The 15,969-nt window shown below is 37.2% G+C and overlaps 2 protein-coding genes across 2 annotated transcripts; both read left to right on the top strand.

The window, feature by feature from the left end:
- Nucleotides 1-2,936: 2,936 nt before the first annotated feature.
- LOC137718480 (L-ascorbate oxidase homolog) lies at nucleotides 2,937-8,701 on the top strand. Its single transcript, XM_068458038.2, has 8 exons — nucleotides 2,937-3,576; nucleotides 3,698-3,807; nucleotides 5,046-5,316; nucleotides 6,674-6,776; nucleotides 6,886-7,231; nucleotides 7,497-7,862; nucleotides 7,955-8,033; nucleotides 8,178-8,701. The coding sequence occupies exons 1-8, from the start codon at nucleotides 3,430-3,432 to the stop codon at nucleotides 8,388-8,390; spliced, it is 1,635 nt and encodes a 544-aa protein (XP_068314139.2). The 5' UTR covers nucleotides 2,937-3,429; the 3' UTR covers nucleotides 8,391-8,701.
- Nucleotides 8,702-10,102: 1,401 nt separating this feature from the next.
- On the top strand, nucleotides 10,103-14,820 carry LOC137717484 (T-complex protein 1 subunit beta). Its single transcript, XM_068456866.2, has 12 exons — nucleotides 10,103-10,466; nucleotides 10,637-10,679; nucleotides 10,772-10,828; nucleotides 11,351-11,416; nucleotides 11,517-11,628; nucleotides 11,854-11,982; nucleotides 12,098-12,169; nucleotides 12,453-12,568; nucleotides 12,673-12,749; nucleotides 12,976-13,461; nucleotides 13,954-14,269; nucleotides 14,497-14,820. Exons 2-12 carry the CDS (start codon nucleotides 10,674-10,676, stop codon nucleotides 14,641-14,643), a joined length of 1,584 nt encoding a protein of 527 aa, XP_068312967.1. The 5' UTR covers nucleotides 10,103-10,466; nucleotides 10,637-10,673; the 3' UTR covers nucleotides 14,644-14,820.
- The last annotated feature ends 1,149 nt before the right edge of the window (nucleotides 14,821-15,969 follow it).

Below are 15,969 nucleotides of genomic sequence, written 5' to 3'. Positions count from 1 at the left end.
ATTCACACTTAAGGAGGAATGATTCATTATACGTAAGAAGCCAAGCGGTGTTCATTGGGTTTTACTTTATTTTCTTTGGTACATAAACATAGAGGTCTTTTACCATGAGTCGAAATTGCTTTCCCTTGCACGCATTTCACTCAATGATTCTTGGAGGATTGGTTTGATCTCTCTTTTCATATGGGCCTTCAATAGCATGAAATGATTGCATTGAAGCAGTTGGGAGGGTCAGTTTGAGGAAAGATTTTTTAGTGTGTTAGGAACACGGTCCAGTACATCAAGTGTCATAATCCATTTTGAAGCCCTCTTATTTTTTAAGAAAAAGAAAAAGAAAAGAGTAGGAAAGTGTTATGTTAGTAGGAAGAGGATCCTCTCGGGATCCACTTTGTGGGGATCTTAGGAATCTCCACATTTTATCCGTTCATTTTACATTGTGCAGTAAGTTTTCGTTAGATACTTTTGTGTTTAATTTTAAATAATAAAAAAAGTCAAATGATTTCTAAGCGTACGATACACGATGAATGACTAAGATGTGAAAATTCCTAAGATATCCATAAAGTGGATCCGGATAAGATCCCATTCCATGTTAGTAATAGAGTGGTGTCTATCATAGTTGAATTTTGAGAATTGGTCAGCTTAGTTGTGCAAGTAACATTTGTAGCTTTCACACGCATTTTCCGTGTGTGTGTGTGTGTGTGTGTGTGAGAGAGAGAGAGTAGGGATTAGGTTGTGGGATGCTTGAGATTTGAGAGCAATGTTTGTTTGCATGTCGTAGAGAGTAGGGATTAGGTTGTGGGATGATTGAGATTTGAGAGCAATGATTGTTTGCATGTCTTGTGCTGTGTTTGTATTACTTTTTGTGGGCCTCACTGAGTACATGATTGAGTCCAACATAAGTTTTAAATCTTTTTTGAATTTATGTTTTTGTGGAACAGCTGTCTTGTGCTGTGTTACGGTACTCCACCATGGCCTCAACATAGATTTGGTTCTTTTTGTGGTTGTATGGTCTGAGTTCAACATGCCTACTAATCATGGGAATATTTTTGATTAGGGAAGTGTTATTGACACTTCAAAAATCTCATTCTACACTCTTCACAAGTGTATTTTTCTTTCCTAATATAAAAAGTTTGGAGTGTAGAATGAGATTTTTGGAGTTCTAATAATAATTCCCTTTGCTTACTACCTTTAAGTTTTGATGGTGATACCTATTATCTCATTTATGAGTTTAAATTTCAAGATCTATGTAGTAAATAGACATAAATTTCAAAATTTAAACTTTATTATTGGGTATGAGCATTGAGCATTACCATCGCTTAAAGATGGTGAGCAAGAGCAAAAATGCGGAGTATGATTCTCTTCCTTCTTTTTTTTTCTCTCATTCCTTCCCCTTCTATTTGAACGGTCATAGTTAAGCCACGTCAACATCTTATAAAAAAATAAAGATGAAATAGAGAATGTGAGATGAGAGGATGGAAAAATGATGGGAGAGAATGCTAGTCCTAAAAATGCACCCTCTAATCATGGTTAATGGGACCTACTACTAACCAACAAAGCAAAGCAATCAAACATTATCAATTAATTTGTTGGGTTTGGGGCCGCATTTGAATTCTAATTTAGAAACCGCGTACGCATGTGTTGCCGCGCTGTGAGCCTTGTCCCGTGGATCCTAAATCTGCTATTTTATCCCTAAATTTGGTAAATTTGAGTGATAACTTCTATTATTCTTCTTGCATTGTGGGAAGGAAAGAATGAACGGGTATAAGATCAACTAGTCTCCTAACGAAACGAATTCTAATTTTAGGTATTGGGTAACGAATTTTAATCTACAACTCACACTTTTTAGTTTATTTTATGTATTAGTCCAATTCATATTCGACCGTTAGTAAACGTGTTATTAATGACTTCTTTGGTCAGACTTTCTTGCATGTTTATTTGGGTTACGACAATATAAATTAATAAACAGTAACTTAGTTGGCAATCATTTAGAAAATAATTCTTCAAACATGAAAATGATTAACTATTGGTAATCAGTTAGAAAATGGTTATTCAAATACGAAAGTTATTTATTGTAAAAAACTAGACGAAAAAAGTTTTTTACATTGCACAAGTAATAATATAGAAGGGAGAACCAAAAGAAAAATCTTATATGCAAGAGTAAATGTTCTTACTTACTCGAGGTACTACATTTTAAGACATTATAGGAGCAAAAGAGGGGTAGAATGTGGTTGAAAATTAAAAGGCCAGTAAGTATAGTGTCGTTCCATTCTCATGTGACTTGAATGTATCTTGCGAACAGCAAAGTCTGAATTCATGTGCCTTCCTTTTTTCCTTTTTTTTTTTCCAGTCAAACATGTGCTTGATTTTATTCTACGGATATCCTGTTACCATTACCCATTTATGTCAAAATAACGAGAAAGAAAGAGACAAAGAACGAAAAAAAAGAGAGTGAAGAAAGTGAGTTTTTGCTGGACATTCAAATTCTGTATTACAGCTGTATTATTACCATAATAAAGTTAAGTAATCCTGACCCTGACTCCTGGTTCCTAGGTAAGATCGAAGGCTATCACGAGAAGAATGAAACGAAACCCTATCTATATATGTGTGTATATAACCCTTACAAGTTTTGATTAATTGCGTGTGATATTCACGACAGCATTGACCCTCATATCATTATGTAATTAAGTATAAGATTTGGGTTGGATTAGGCATTAATTATTCCAATTAAATTAGAGAAGTGTTATTGGCACTTCAAAAATCTCATTCTACATTTCAAATTTTTTATATTTGAAAAGAAAAACACATTTACGATGATTGTAAAATGACAGTCAATAACATTTCAAATGGCAGATCAGATTTGAGTGGAAAATGGTTGACTTGACTAACCAGTGAGTGATGAGGGATGAGTTTAAAACTAATCACATGCACTCCTTGGTCTTGGGTGATGGCGCCAAAACGAAACTACCACCCCACCACCACCACCTTCGCCTCCACACCCGCCTCCACACTCACACACAGCCAACCCATGTGGCAGACACACAATTCAGACTCCCAATTTATTCACTCATTAACTTCATAATTCAAATTCAATTATAAACAAATATGTAGAAAAAACACCACCGACACGACACGCACCGCTATTTTATTTTCTTTCCATATTTTTTTTCATTCCAAATAAAATATCATTTTTTATTAACTTTCCCTCACTATCTTTGCGGCTAGGCTGCAATACACGGCAACCCTTTCCTGTGAGACTCTGTACCGCACTTAAATATATATACAGGTGCCATTCCTCCTCCATTCCAAAGTCACCATCCGCAGCTCTGCTTCTCTCTTATTGTTCCAATTTCAACCCGTCCCAACGTCTTCAAAATCTCTCAGTCCGTTGTTAGCTTAATCGGAGCTAATTAGACTGCCGTACACATAACTAAAATGCGGGTAAACGGAGCGGGAGGTGCGATTTTGGCACTGCTATGTCTCGCCGCTCTCTTCTCCATAGCCGTCGCTGAAGATCCCTACAGATTCTTCGAATGGAATGTCACTTACGGCGACATTTACCCTCTCGGTGTCCGCCAAAAGGTTTCTCATCCAAATCTAGTTATTTTATTTCTCGCATTGTTTTTATACGTTTATTCAAATCAGTATCTCATTCATCCGATCTGATTGAAATGAATGGGATTCCGATGTGTGGGATTTTCAGGGAATACTGATAAATGGACAGTTCCCGGGGCCAGACATCCACTCCGTCACCAATGACAATCTCATCATCAACGTCTTCAACAGCTTGGACGAGCCTTTCCTCCTCTCCTGGTACTCACTCCACCCTCTCTCTCTCTCTCTCTCTCTCTCTGGTTCTCTGATTAGTTAGGGCAAATTGCAAAGCCAAAGATTATACTAGATTAACATTTTATTAGTTATTTGGCATGTATTGGAATGAAAATGACAAGATTGCCCTGTTTATTCTTTCTTAAACTATGTTAAGCCTTTGATTTTTTTTTTGGAATCATACTAATGCTGCACTGCACGTACTTCTCTGACGCCCTTGTTCGTTTCAGACTAGTATTATATCTTTTATTTTTATTTTTTTTGAGTTTTGAGTTTTGAGTTTAGATCTGGGTAAGTGAGGTACGGTTAGAGTTTTGGACGGGTTCAGTTGGGCATGTTGATTGCAGTTGTTGGAGGGAGGGCATGGAATTGAACAATCAGATATAGTACTGACGACGACTACGACCACACCAGCTGAGCTTTCTATACGTATATATTAGAAATCAAGGAAACTCATGAAAATAGATTGAAAATTTTGGATTTTAAAGATAAGGATAAAATAAAAAGTAAAATGAATAATATCGTAATTGACTTTTTAATGTAAAAATATGATTTTTTGTTAAAATGAACAATACGAAAAACTTTTCGTTAGAGTTGTTAAAAAGTATGACTTGGTTCGTCTCTGAATGAGCGACAGCTGTGGCTGAGCTTAATCATTTATTTCTTGTTAACCAACATTAGCCTTATTTTGATTTTTGATGTTTATTTCCCCTACCATTATTGATTTGTTTGAAAACGACTTACACGAAAGAAACTTTTATTCAGTAGAGTAGGGTGCCCAATTTTTTCCTTTTTTTTCTAAGAATTTTTTTAGCATCTTAATAAATTAAGCTACGATTTTTTAAGTTTGTTGACTTAATTGTCCTTGAAAAGGACCAAGAACGAGTAGAAAATTAATTGTCCTTTGGGACCCTTGCGACTTGTTTCTTTTTCCTGAAAAATCTCTCATAATGTGAAATCTTTCAGTTTGTTCGGGAATATGATCTGGTACATTAAGTATTATAATAAATTGGATGAAAATTTTCTTTTTTAAGTTTTCGATTAATTGTAGTATTACATTTGATGTATTAGATTGTGTTTTCGATTCTCTAAATATAAACCTAAAGTCATCCATTAATGAAATATATTAAAAGAAATCCAGTCAATTAATCAATTCTTGTTAAAGGAAGCAGGAGGTTATTTAACGAATTAATATTTTATTTAATTTGGTTTTGTAAAAATAGGAACGGAATCCAGCAAAGAAGGAATTCATATGAGGACGGAGTGTACGGAACAACCTGCCCAATTCCACCGGGGAGGAACTTCACCTACATTCTCCAAGTCAAGGACCAAATCGGAAGTTTCTACTACTTCCCATCACTCGACTTCCACAAGGCTGCCGGCGGCTTCGGAGGCATCCGAATTCTCAGCAGGCCCAGAATTCCCGTCCCTTTCCCCGATCCTGACGGTGATTACACTGTTCTTATTGGCGATTGGTACAAGTCTAATCACACGGTAAATCCTATTTTCCACTCCTTTTTACTTTCTCCACTAAAATCACACACAGTTCATTTACCCGTGTTCCTAGTCACATACATTTTCCCACCTTTTTTGGTTTGATCTGAAGTTTTCCGGCATTTCGGAAGGAAAGAAAACAAACAAAAATCATAAAGCTCTTATGTCGTTAGCATGTTATCGTTTACTTTTCTGCAGCCTGTTTGACGTCTGTTATCCTGTCTTGGCAGGATTCTCTTCACGTCTGTTATCCTGTCTTGGCAGGATTCTCTTCCCCTTATTTTTCTTCCCATTCCTCCTCTTCTCTCACTCTTTTTTGTCTTTTTTTTCTTTAAAAATTCAAAATAAGACTTGACGGGGAGGGAGAGGAGAGAGATTAGGTTGGAAGAGAATCCTACCACCTCGGTAAAACAGTTCGTTTTGCGCTTTTATTCTTTTTTTTTTTCTCTTACAAACTATAAAATAATTTACACTAAATTATGAACAAATTTGAACACAAGACTTCAAATACATGAATGAATGCTCTAAATTGAGCTACAAGTTTATTTCCACTCGAAAGCAATTTTTTGTGAAAAAGAAAAGAAAAATCAAAAGCAATTTTTGCAACTGGTTTCTTTAGAAAAAGAAAATTAAATTAACGATTTCTGAATTTCAAGCCATTAACCTAAGAATTGGTGAGTATTGATGTTCATAAAATTATTATAATGTAAAGACAAATAAGAGACGAGTTCTAATAGGATTACTAAGAGAACTAGCGCTCTACAGTCTACAGAATATTCACACATTTCTTTTTATCTTTCATCTACCCCACTCTCTCTCTCTCTCTCTCTCTCACAGTTTTTAGAATTAATGAAAAGGGTGTAAAAAATCGTATATTGATAGCACCACCTTATCGAAATCGTGGTAACCCTTGTTGGTCTGCGGGCCTGTGGGTAAGTGTGTCTGTGTGTATGTGTTGGACCACAGACGCAGTGTTGAGCGTGTCGCTTTCTTCATCTGCCCACTCCAAATCGCCCATTTAGTGACCCAGTTTTCCCCTAATCTTGTAACTTGTTGCGCATTGTTTTATTGTGTTGTGGTTCACTCCCGTTATCTACCTCACGTGTGACGGAAGCTAATAAAGCCAAACAGTTCATCTCTGAAACCATATCTCAGTAGCCGGAGAAATTTCTGATGCAAGCAAATATTTTACTTTATACTATTTAAATTGCGGAAAAATATCGAACTCTAGTGCACAAAAAAGCATATCGGGTCAAGTCAATGCGACTACATTCACGTCTATCTCTAGAACAACCTTGATTAGCTTTGATTGCTTTGTTAATTTATCAATGTTGATAATTTTATTTGTCTTGTACAGACCTTGAAGGCTCATCTGGACCGTGGTAAGAAGCTACCTTCTCCTGATGGAATCCTTATCAACGGTCGCGGTCCCGGTGGATTTTCTCTTAATTTCGAACAAGGTGTGCCTTCAAATTTATTCTTGATATCAACTTTTGCAATCACAACCATCCTACATTTATCTTCTTTAGATTGTTAATGGTATATATTTATTACTGTATCTCATTGCAGGAAAAACGTACAGGCTGCGAATTTCAAATGTTGGGTTGCAAAATTCCCTCAACTTCCGCATTCAAAACCACAAAATGAAGCTGGTAGAAGTAGAGGGAACACACACCCTCCAAACTACCTACTCATCCCTTGATGTACACGTTGGCCAATCTTACTCCGTTCTTGTAACAGCTGATCAGCCCGGACAAGACTACTATGTTGTAGCTTCCTCTCGTTTCACCTCTCCAATCCTCACCACAACCGGCACTGTCCATTACGCCAACTCTGCTGGCGCAGTCTCTGGCCCACCCCCTGGTGGACCCACCATCCAAGTCGACTGGTCTTTGAACCAAGCCCGCTCTATCAGGTACTTTCTCATTTCAGACTATTTCAATCAAATTGGACTAATGTCCTGACAACTGCTCGATGAACTTATAAATGTTGAAACGTGTTACATCTTACAAGTTCTATATAGAGCTTTCGTTCAACTCTAGTCCTAGCCACCAAACGAGTTTATGTTTTAAGCCAACACAATATGCAATATTCATTCATAATTAAATCTACACTTCAATTTCATCGATCATAATATAACGTCCTAGCTAATTGAATTTTATGCATGTATGTTATTTCAGGACTAATCTTACAGCAAGTGGACCAAGGCCAAACCCACAGGGTTCATACCACTATGGAATGATCAACTTAACCAAAACTTACGTGCTAGAAAACTCCGCTGGTCAAGTGAATGGGAAACAAAGATATGGAGTGAACAGTGTGTCATTTGTTCCAGCGGACACTCCCCTGAAGCTTGCTGACTACTTCAAAATTGGAGGAGTTTTCCGTGTTGGAAGCATCTCCGACAAGCCTACTGGTGGAGGATTGTATCTTGACACCTCAGTTTTGGGTGCTGATTTTAGAACATTCGTCGAGATTGTGTTCCAAAACAACGAAGATATCATTCAAAGCTGGCATCTTGATGGTTACTCTTTCTTTGTTGTTGGGTAAGCATACTCAATTATCAGCTCCATATGCTTTTAACTCAATCCAGCCTATCTTGATAAATAATTCAAAATTGCTTGTCAAATATTTGCAGTATGGATGGAGGCCAGTGGACAACTGCTAGCAGGGATGCGTACAATCTCCGAGATGCGGTTTCACGTTGCACCACTCAGGTATATAATTACTCCTCGTTACATTTGCATTTGATGCTCACATTATAACAGCTGCGACAATGAAGAGAAAAACAAAAACAAAAACAAACAAGCAGTAACATAGGTATATACATATGGTTAATTTATAGAACACTGTGAATGCAGGTGTATCCCAAATCGTGGACGGCAATCCACATTGCGCTCGATAACGTGGGAATGTGGAACTTGAGGACAGAATTTTGGGCACGACAGTACCTTGGACAACAATTATATCTGCGTGTTTATACTTCATCCACTTCACTTAGGGATGAATTCCCCATTCCAAGGAATGCTCGGCTATGTGGCAAAGCAAGCGGCCAGCGCACACGACCCCTCTAAACTCTAAATTAAGGGCTATGCCAGCAGAGTGCGAGCGAGTGAAGGGCCTCTGCGATCGAGTTTTAGCTTATCTGGTTAAGATAGAACAACAGTTAACTCAACTGTTGCTTCTTATTTGATTTTTCTGGGGTGCCGTTTGATTACGACATATATTTATGCAGCATGATCGGAATTGTCAAAGACCTCAGCTCGAGGTCACATTAATTCTTTCCTAGAGCAGATTGATTGTATTCCTTTTGTTATTGCACCAGGCTTCGTATAATTATGATAAGGTTGGGTGACCCTCCTGTCCTCAAGTTGTTTCTCGATCATCTCTACCCACTAGTTTTCTGTTATTATATATTTTGCTGTGTGCATAATATTGAGCTCGTTTGAAAATGTTTTTAAAATAAATGAAAGAATTTTTGCTGAAAATGTTTTTAAAATCAATCTCAAGTAAAAATTCAAGTGGGTCCTAGAAAAACATTTAAAGTGCTTCTTACAAGAAGTATTATATTATTTGGTGCCTAAAAGTGAGTAGGAAGATAAACTAGTCTAACAATTCCTTCTTCTTTTAACAAGAAGATAAACTCGTCTAATTTATGAGTAGAGAGTCCAATCTTAAGTGCAAAGAAGCAAAAATTCTCTCGATCAATTAACCTATTCACATCTACCTTATATCATGCTACTTTGTTCATGAGATTGCTCCAACAAGACAAAGATCAAGTACAACTTGACCAAATGATTCAACAACTTTGTTTAATGAGATTTTATTTTTATTTTTATTTTTATATTTTATTGTTCAATGAGATTTGTAGTTGTAGTGCTTGACCCCCCACTTTATTATCTACGCCGATGCCTTGTGTCGAGTTTTTAGCAATGTCCACATAAACTTGAGGCCTTATTCCACATTGCCGAATAATTTTGTCACAATTTTGAATTAATTTCATAAAGTATAGCAATGTCCACATTAACAAATGCTATATTCATAGGATTACCAAAAAAAAAAAATGTTACACTCATAAGGAATATTAGTAAATACTTGAGTTTTTAGCACTATTCTAAAAATTTCAAACTGACGCCGCCTAGACGCTAGACAGTTGGCCACCGCCCCTATTAATGCCTAGACGTTTGAAAATTAAGAAAGGGTGTCTATACCTACTGTGGCGCCCGCCTAGCCCGCCCAGATCCACCTAGTTTGCAACTCACTTAGACAGAAAATAAATAACTTTAATTTTGCTTTTTTTTTTTAAAATTAATTGTAAGAGATTTGTTGAATACTTAAATGAACGTATATTATATGCTTATTCCTCATATTTTTATTATGTTCCAATATTTCATAATATATATATATATATATATATATATATATCATTCTATTTTATAGTTTATGATTAAATTATATATATTTTAATTATAAACGGACACTTATTTATATAAAATATAATATATTTACTTAAATCCGCTTAATCTGCCTAGGCACTAGGCTAACTGAGTTGTGAGAAAAAATTAAGAACTGAAACTTACACATCTAAATTGAATTTAAAAATATTAAATATACCAAATAGATTAAAATAAACTTTTAATTGGACAAATTAATGATAAAATTACCAACAGCGGAGAAATTGGCACAAATTGAAAGTTTTAAGTAAGATCAAAACTAAATTAAAAGTGTGTGTTTATTATTGTAAACCAAATTCAGGAAGAAAAAGCCATATAAGAGAACAAGCAATGGGGCCTTCCTGCGACTTCGCGCGACTACATAAAGAGTTCCCGTGCGACCTTATATATAACTCGCTAGGGCTTTTGGTACTTATCATTTCAAATCACCGGCTAGAAATCACGCTGGCCCACCCTCCCCTTTCAATCCAACCGTTCGTTCCATAGCCCTTGTTCTGATGCATCACATTTTCAAAAATCGAGCAACCTAGAGGAGGCTACACATCCGGTTCTTCTCACTACTTCTGTTCTACTCCAGTGCTGCCGGTTCAGAGTCTTAAAACCCTCGACGCCGAAACCAGTTATTTTGGGCGGGATCCAGAGTCTTCGATTCTCCGTTCACCGTCTCCATCTTCGCTTTCTCTTCTGTAAGATCAGGTAGTTTCTCAATCACGGTTTCCGTTTCGTAAGATTTTGAGGTTTAGGGTTTTACCAGACTTGAGATTTTATTTCCTTCAACTTTCCTCTCTTCTCTCATTTCCTTGTGATTTGCGTGTTCGGATTGTTTGTTGCCGTATTATTTTACTTTGTTTTGTAAAATCTCACAGATTTTCTTCAGGCGAAGTCGTTTCATATCTCGATTCCATGGCGGTATGCAAATGTTTAGAGTTTGATTTTTGACATTTTATTTTTCAGATTTCCTTTTTTTTTGTTTGATTTGATTTGATTGACGAATGCGATAGGTGGAAAGAATTTTCAAAGATGAAGCTAGTGAGGAGAAAGGAGAGCGTGCAAGACTGGTGAGTTTTCTGCACTGTGCTTTGAACGTGTGTTTGTAGTAAACAAATGTTATTTATGTTAGGGTTGACAGTTCATTTGCCTATTGAAATTGATTTTATGCTTATGATGGAACGATTTAGTTTCCCGAAAGGCAACGTTTGTAACAAAATAGTAGAAATAAAATGTTGTTGGTTAATATTCTGGAGTTGAATCACAGCATTCGTTCAAATGCTGTGATTTTTCGGTTTTGACAAAATGTTTTCCAAACTTTTTTTTGGAGGAATTAGTGTGGATTTTGTATAAAAATTGAGGTGTTCAAATAATCTTTCATTTGCAATAATTAATTGTGTTCGCAAGGCTTTCTGGAATTTGTGACCGTTCCAGATTATATTGGAAATTTTTTGGTGTATAATAGTGTAGGGCGGTGTATGTTAGGGGATTTTAATCTCTTTTTGTCTATTCACATGTCAAATCAATATGGCTAGCTAAAATTTGACGTATCCCTCATGCTTACTACTTATCTATATTTTGTATTGTTTAAGGCTTCATTTGTGGGTGCAATGGCAATTGCTGACTTGGTAAAGACGACCTTGGGACCAAAGGGAATGGTTAGTGTCTCTTACTCTGTTGCCAAACGAATAGACACTTGTGTGTATACAATGGTTTCCTACTTGTGTTAATCACTTTCTTATTAATGTATTTGGACAGGATAAAATTCTTCAATCAACAGGAAGAGGTCATGAGGTTACTGTTACTAATGATGGGGCCACCATCTTAAAGTCCCTGCATATTGACAATGCAGCTGCCAAAGTTCTTGTCGGTATCCTTGCAATTGCATTTTGAATTTGTGACTGTTGTTCACACTGATTGTTACAGGTTGTGGACATGTTTTTCCATTTTAGCTATCATTTTACGTATATGTAGACCGATTTGGTCAAAACTGTTGTTGGCAAGTTCTCTGTGATCTTCAACGACTGAAAGTGTATGGGAGGCGTAGAGATGGATCTTGCTCACATTTTGCGATGATCCTTAATACAAGAGTCAGATATTTCAAAAGTTCAAGATGATGAAGTTGGTGATGGGACAACTTCGGTTGTTGTTTTGGCGGGGGAACTCTTAAGGGAGGCTGAAAAGCTGGTTGCATCAAAGATTCACCCAATGACAATCATTTCAGGTTTGTCAGAAGTTTCTGCAAACACCTCTCACTAGTTTTGTTGCTCTGTTCTGTTGTTGTTTATGTGGTACCATGTGACTTTAGAGTTAGTAATGCTGTAAGTTTGATTGTTTAGGTTATCGGATGGCAGCTGAATGTGCTCGTGATGCTTTATTGCATAAGGTTGTGGATAACAAGGCTGATTCTGGTATTCACTACTGACTATTATTTTGAATTTAATTGCTTTATTTTGACTTCAGTTGCTTCTGTACCGTTCATCAATTATATGACTTTAGGGATCAACATTCATTTAGTAGCTATTGATATGAGTTATTCTAGTCACATGATGTTCAGTTAATGAATTTGATGGGCTTGATCATTATGCATGCTGCTTTCTGAGGTTGGAGCTTTTGAATGGATTAGCTATGCTTTCATTATCTTTGCCTTGCACAACTGTAACTAAATGAAGGAGGCATCACTGAATTTTGCAGAGAAATTTAAGTCAGACCTAATGAAGATCGCAATGACTACTTTGAGCTCCAAAATTCTTTCTCAGGATAAGGAACATTTTGCACAGCTAGCAGTTGATGCTGTGATGCGCCTAAAGGTGATTGTAACTTAACGTTTGGTAGTTAACGTTCAATGTGAGTGTTGAAAACATTTCTTTTTCTTTAGTCTTCATGTTTTTTCTCAAGCTGTTTGCAATGGCAGGGGAGCACCAACTTAGAGGCCATCCAAATTATAAAGAAGCCCGGTGGATCACTTATAGACTCATTTTTAGATGAAGGGTAAGAAAGAAAATGAACTTTTGAGCTTATGTTATTTTTACTTCCAATCTCGTCAATTTTGGAAATTCTATTATGCAGTGTTGGAGATTTCTGTTCTTTGTCATCAATTATCTGAATAGCTGATATGGGCTGTAAATTTCTTTTTGTTTTTTTTTTTTGGTTATGCATGTTGATTTCTTATTTACTCTTGCATGACCTCTTCCATACTTCTGTTTTTATTGTTCAGATTTATTCTTGACAAGAAAATAGGTCTTGGTCAGCCGAAGCGCATAGAGAATGCAAACATTTTGGTTGCAAATACAGCAATGGACACAGACAAAGTGAAGATTTATGGGGCACGTGTTCGTGTTGACTCAATGGCGAAAGTTGCTGAAATTGAAGGGGCTGAGAAAGATAAAATGAGAGAAAAAGTTCAGAAGATCATAGGTCATGGAATTAACTGTTTTGTTAACAGACAGTTGATCTACAATTTCCCAGAAGAACTCTTTGCAGATGCTGGAATACTTGCAATTGAGCATGCTGATTTTGATGGCATTGAGCGTTTGGCCTTAGTTACTGGTGGTGAAATTGCATCAACCTTTGATAACCCAGAGTCCGTTAAGCTTGGGCACTGCAAGCTGATTGAGGAAATTATGATTGGTGAGGACAAGTTGATCCACTTTTCTGGAGTTGAACTGGGTCAGGCTTGCACAATAGTGCTGAGAGGCGCAAGGTATTTTTGCATTTACATTTTGTTTTCTTCTATTTCAATTCTGCACTGGCTGATATTACTGTGCCCACACGGATGTAATTCTAACCTCTTTTTTGTGTGTGTGTTGGGGGGGGGGGGGGGGGGGTTATATAGTATATGAAATGGAGTACCATAAATGTTTAGCTTATCTTATTTGCGGCCATAGTTAAACTGGCTGAGAGTCTGTCAGACTCATATGCCTTTGGAATACCAGAAATTATGTGTGCAGGTTTACTTTTGTGGCTTGTGTTGGCTGACAGTTTTGTTATTAGCTGATTGGAAACATCGACTCTTGTCAGCTTGTATTGCCCTTTCTTCCCACTTATGGATATTCCTTGTAGCACCTAGAATTAGGATTTACATATAAAGTATTCCCCAAAAAGATGTAGGAAGCAGTTGTTCTGGCCCTGGAGTTGAAATTGGTTCTTTTTACTTTTAGTTGGATGATGCTATGATATGTTTGTACTTTGGCAGCCATCACGTGCTTGACGAGGCTGAAAGGTCTCTGCATGATGCCTTGTGCGTGCTGTCTCAGACGGTCAATGACAGCAGAGTTTTGCTTGGAGGTGGATGGCCTGAGATGATAATGGCAAAGGAAGTTGATGAGCTGGCCAGGAAAACGCCTGGAAAGAAATCTCATGCTATTGAAGCTTTTTCACGGGCACTCTTGGCCATTCCTACTATCATTGCTGACAATGCCGGCTTGGACAGTGCTGAATTGATTGCAAAGCTACGTGCGGAGCACCAGAAAGAAGGATGCACTTCCGGCATTGATGTCATCTCTGGAACAGTAAGTACCAGAACGAAAAGAAATGAACAAAATCATAGATGTATGACATTTCTTTAGTATATTGAGCATGGTGTTTGACCTCAGCTTTGGAATGCCATATCCATTACGCGATACTGTGATCTCTCATGCAAAGCGAAGCATTACATGTTAATGGGGAGTAATTACTTGTCGAGTGTCTGAACTCTCATAGTGATTTGACGGGTGGCATTTTTTTAACATTGTGACAGGTAGGAGACATGGCGGAACGAGGGATATCAGAAGCGTTTAAAGTTAAGCAGGCCGTGCTGCTGTCTGCAACAGAGGCTGCGGAGATGATTCTTAGAGTTGATGAGATCATCACCTGTGCACCACGGAAGAGAGAAGATAGAATGTGAATTGCCAGAAACAGATGTATTTTGATGTCTGCTCTTTTGCCTAGCAATATGTGGTCTTGTACGTTGATGTTATTGTTAGATGGGATCGAAACAAAATTTTGGAAGAATGGGTTTTTGATATCGTCGGGACTGTAACTGAGGACTTAATTTGAATTTATTTTGAGTGGATGTTTCTTATTTGGTCTGGTCATCTCGTTTGGGCTACTGATTTATGTTGTTAATTCCACCCGACAGCAGCCTCCACCCTCTCCGGTGGTTGTATCGCCGTCACCCGCTGTCTTTATTCCCAACCACTCCAATTCATCAATTCGTGGTTCAAAACCCTAATGTTGTCCTCAATGGACACTGGCAAAAGTAGTCCCCATGTTTGGCAGCTCGGACCACCACGGAATTTGCGGTTGTTGCCGTGGTAGGAGGTGGTTTTCTCTGTTGTGATTTTTTTCACAACAATTTTCTTTTTACACCCAATATCGTTTTCGGGTAAAACGTGGTTGGGTTTTCTTTGTTTTGATTATTTTCTTAACAATTTTCCTTCTACACCCAACATCTTTTCAGGGTTAACCGGAAAGTTTGTAGGATAACATTTTTAAGTCGAGTGTGGTAAGATAATTGTATTTATTTTATTTTTTATTTTATAATATACAATATTCTGCTTTAACGGAGTAGAAATATGAAGTATATGGAGTTAAGTCATAATTAAGTATCGAACTTGTAATTTTTTCAATACTATGTAGCACTAATGATACGGAATGAAAAGAGAAGATATACATAACTGTAGAAATCAAATCTAATGGTAAAATACCCATAACATTGAGTTAGACGTAGCATTGAAATCACACATATCTTTAGGTGATGTATTTACAAATATCAAAACATGGTGTTCGAGCATTGAAGCTTACTCAACCACTTCCATGGTGTTGTAAACACGAAAAATTCCTGAAACAAGAAACAAGAATACGTGTACAAAATATATTTTTGTATTAATGATTTTTGGGGTTACAATCTCTTTGTAATTTGATCATCTGATTCTATCTTCGTAGGGTGTAGGTTTGTGGATGAGCTGTTGATCCAAAGGGCCGTCCGGGCTTGATCTAGGGATGAACAGTTGATGAATGGATCTTCAAGGGGCGTTGGGCTTGATCTTGAAGAATGGGTGTATGGGTTTGTTGAGGTTGTTGATCCAAAGGGCCGTTGGGGCTTGATCTTAGGATGAACGGATGATGAATGATGAACACTTTCTTCAAGGGGCCGTCGAGGCTTGATCTTCAGTTGGTGGAAGTTCTTCAAGGGCCGTTGGGGCTTGATCTTGAAGGAGGATTTGACGAA

Source organism: Pyrus communis, chromosome 8, assembly GCF_041283825.1.
Source record: "Pyrus communis isolate YQ-2024b chromosome 8, ASM4128382v1, whole genome shotgun sequence".
Taxonomy (NCBI): Eukaryota; Viridiplantae; Streptophyta; class Magnoliopsida; order Rosales; family Rosaceae; genus Pyrus; species Pyrus communis.
Note: the sequence above shows the minus strand (reverse complement) of the source record. Positions and strands in the feature narration are given on the sequence as shown.

Bases quoted from the DNA above. Each gene is read 5' to 3' on its own strand.
- LOC137718480 (XM_068458038.2), top strand. From the start codon at position 3,430: ATGCGGGTAAACGGAGCGGGAGGTGCGATTTTGGCACTGCTATGTCTC. The intron at 3,808-5,045 runs GTACTCACTCCA...TTGTAAAAATAG, and splicing joins GAGCCTTTCCTCCTCTCCTG to GAACGGAATCCAGCAAAGAA. The intron at 5,317-6,673 runs GTAAATCCTATT...TGTCTTGTACAG, and splicing joins GGTACAAGTCTAATCACACG to ACCTTGAAGGCTCATCTGGA.
- LOC137717484 (XM_068456866.2), top strand. The intron at 11,983-12,097 runs GTTTGTCAGAAG...TTGATTGTTTAG, and splicing joins CCCAATGACAATCATTTCAG to GTTATCGGATGGCAGCTGAA. The intron at 13,462-13,953 runs GTATTTTTGCAT...GTACTTTGGCAG, and splicing joins ATAGTGCTGAGAGGCGCAAG to CCATCACGTGCTTGACGAGG.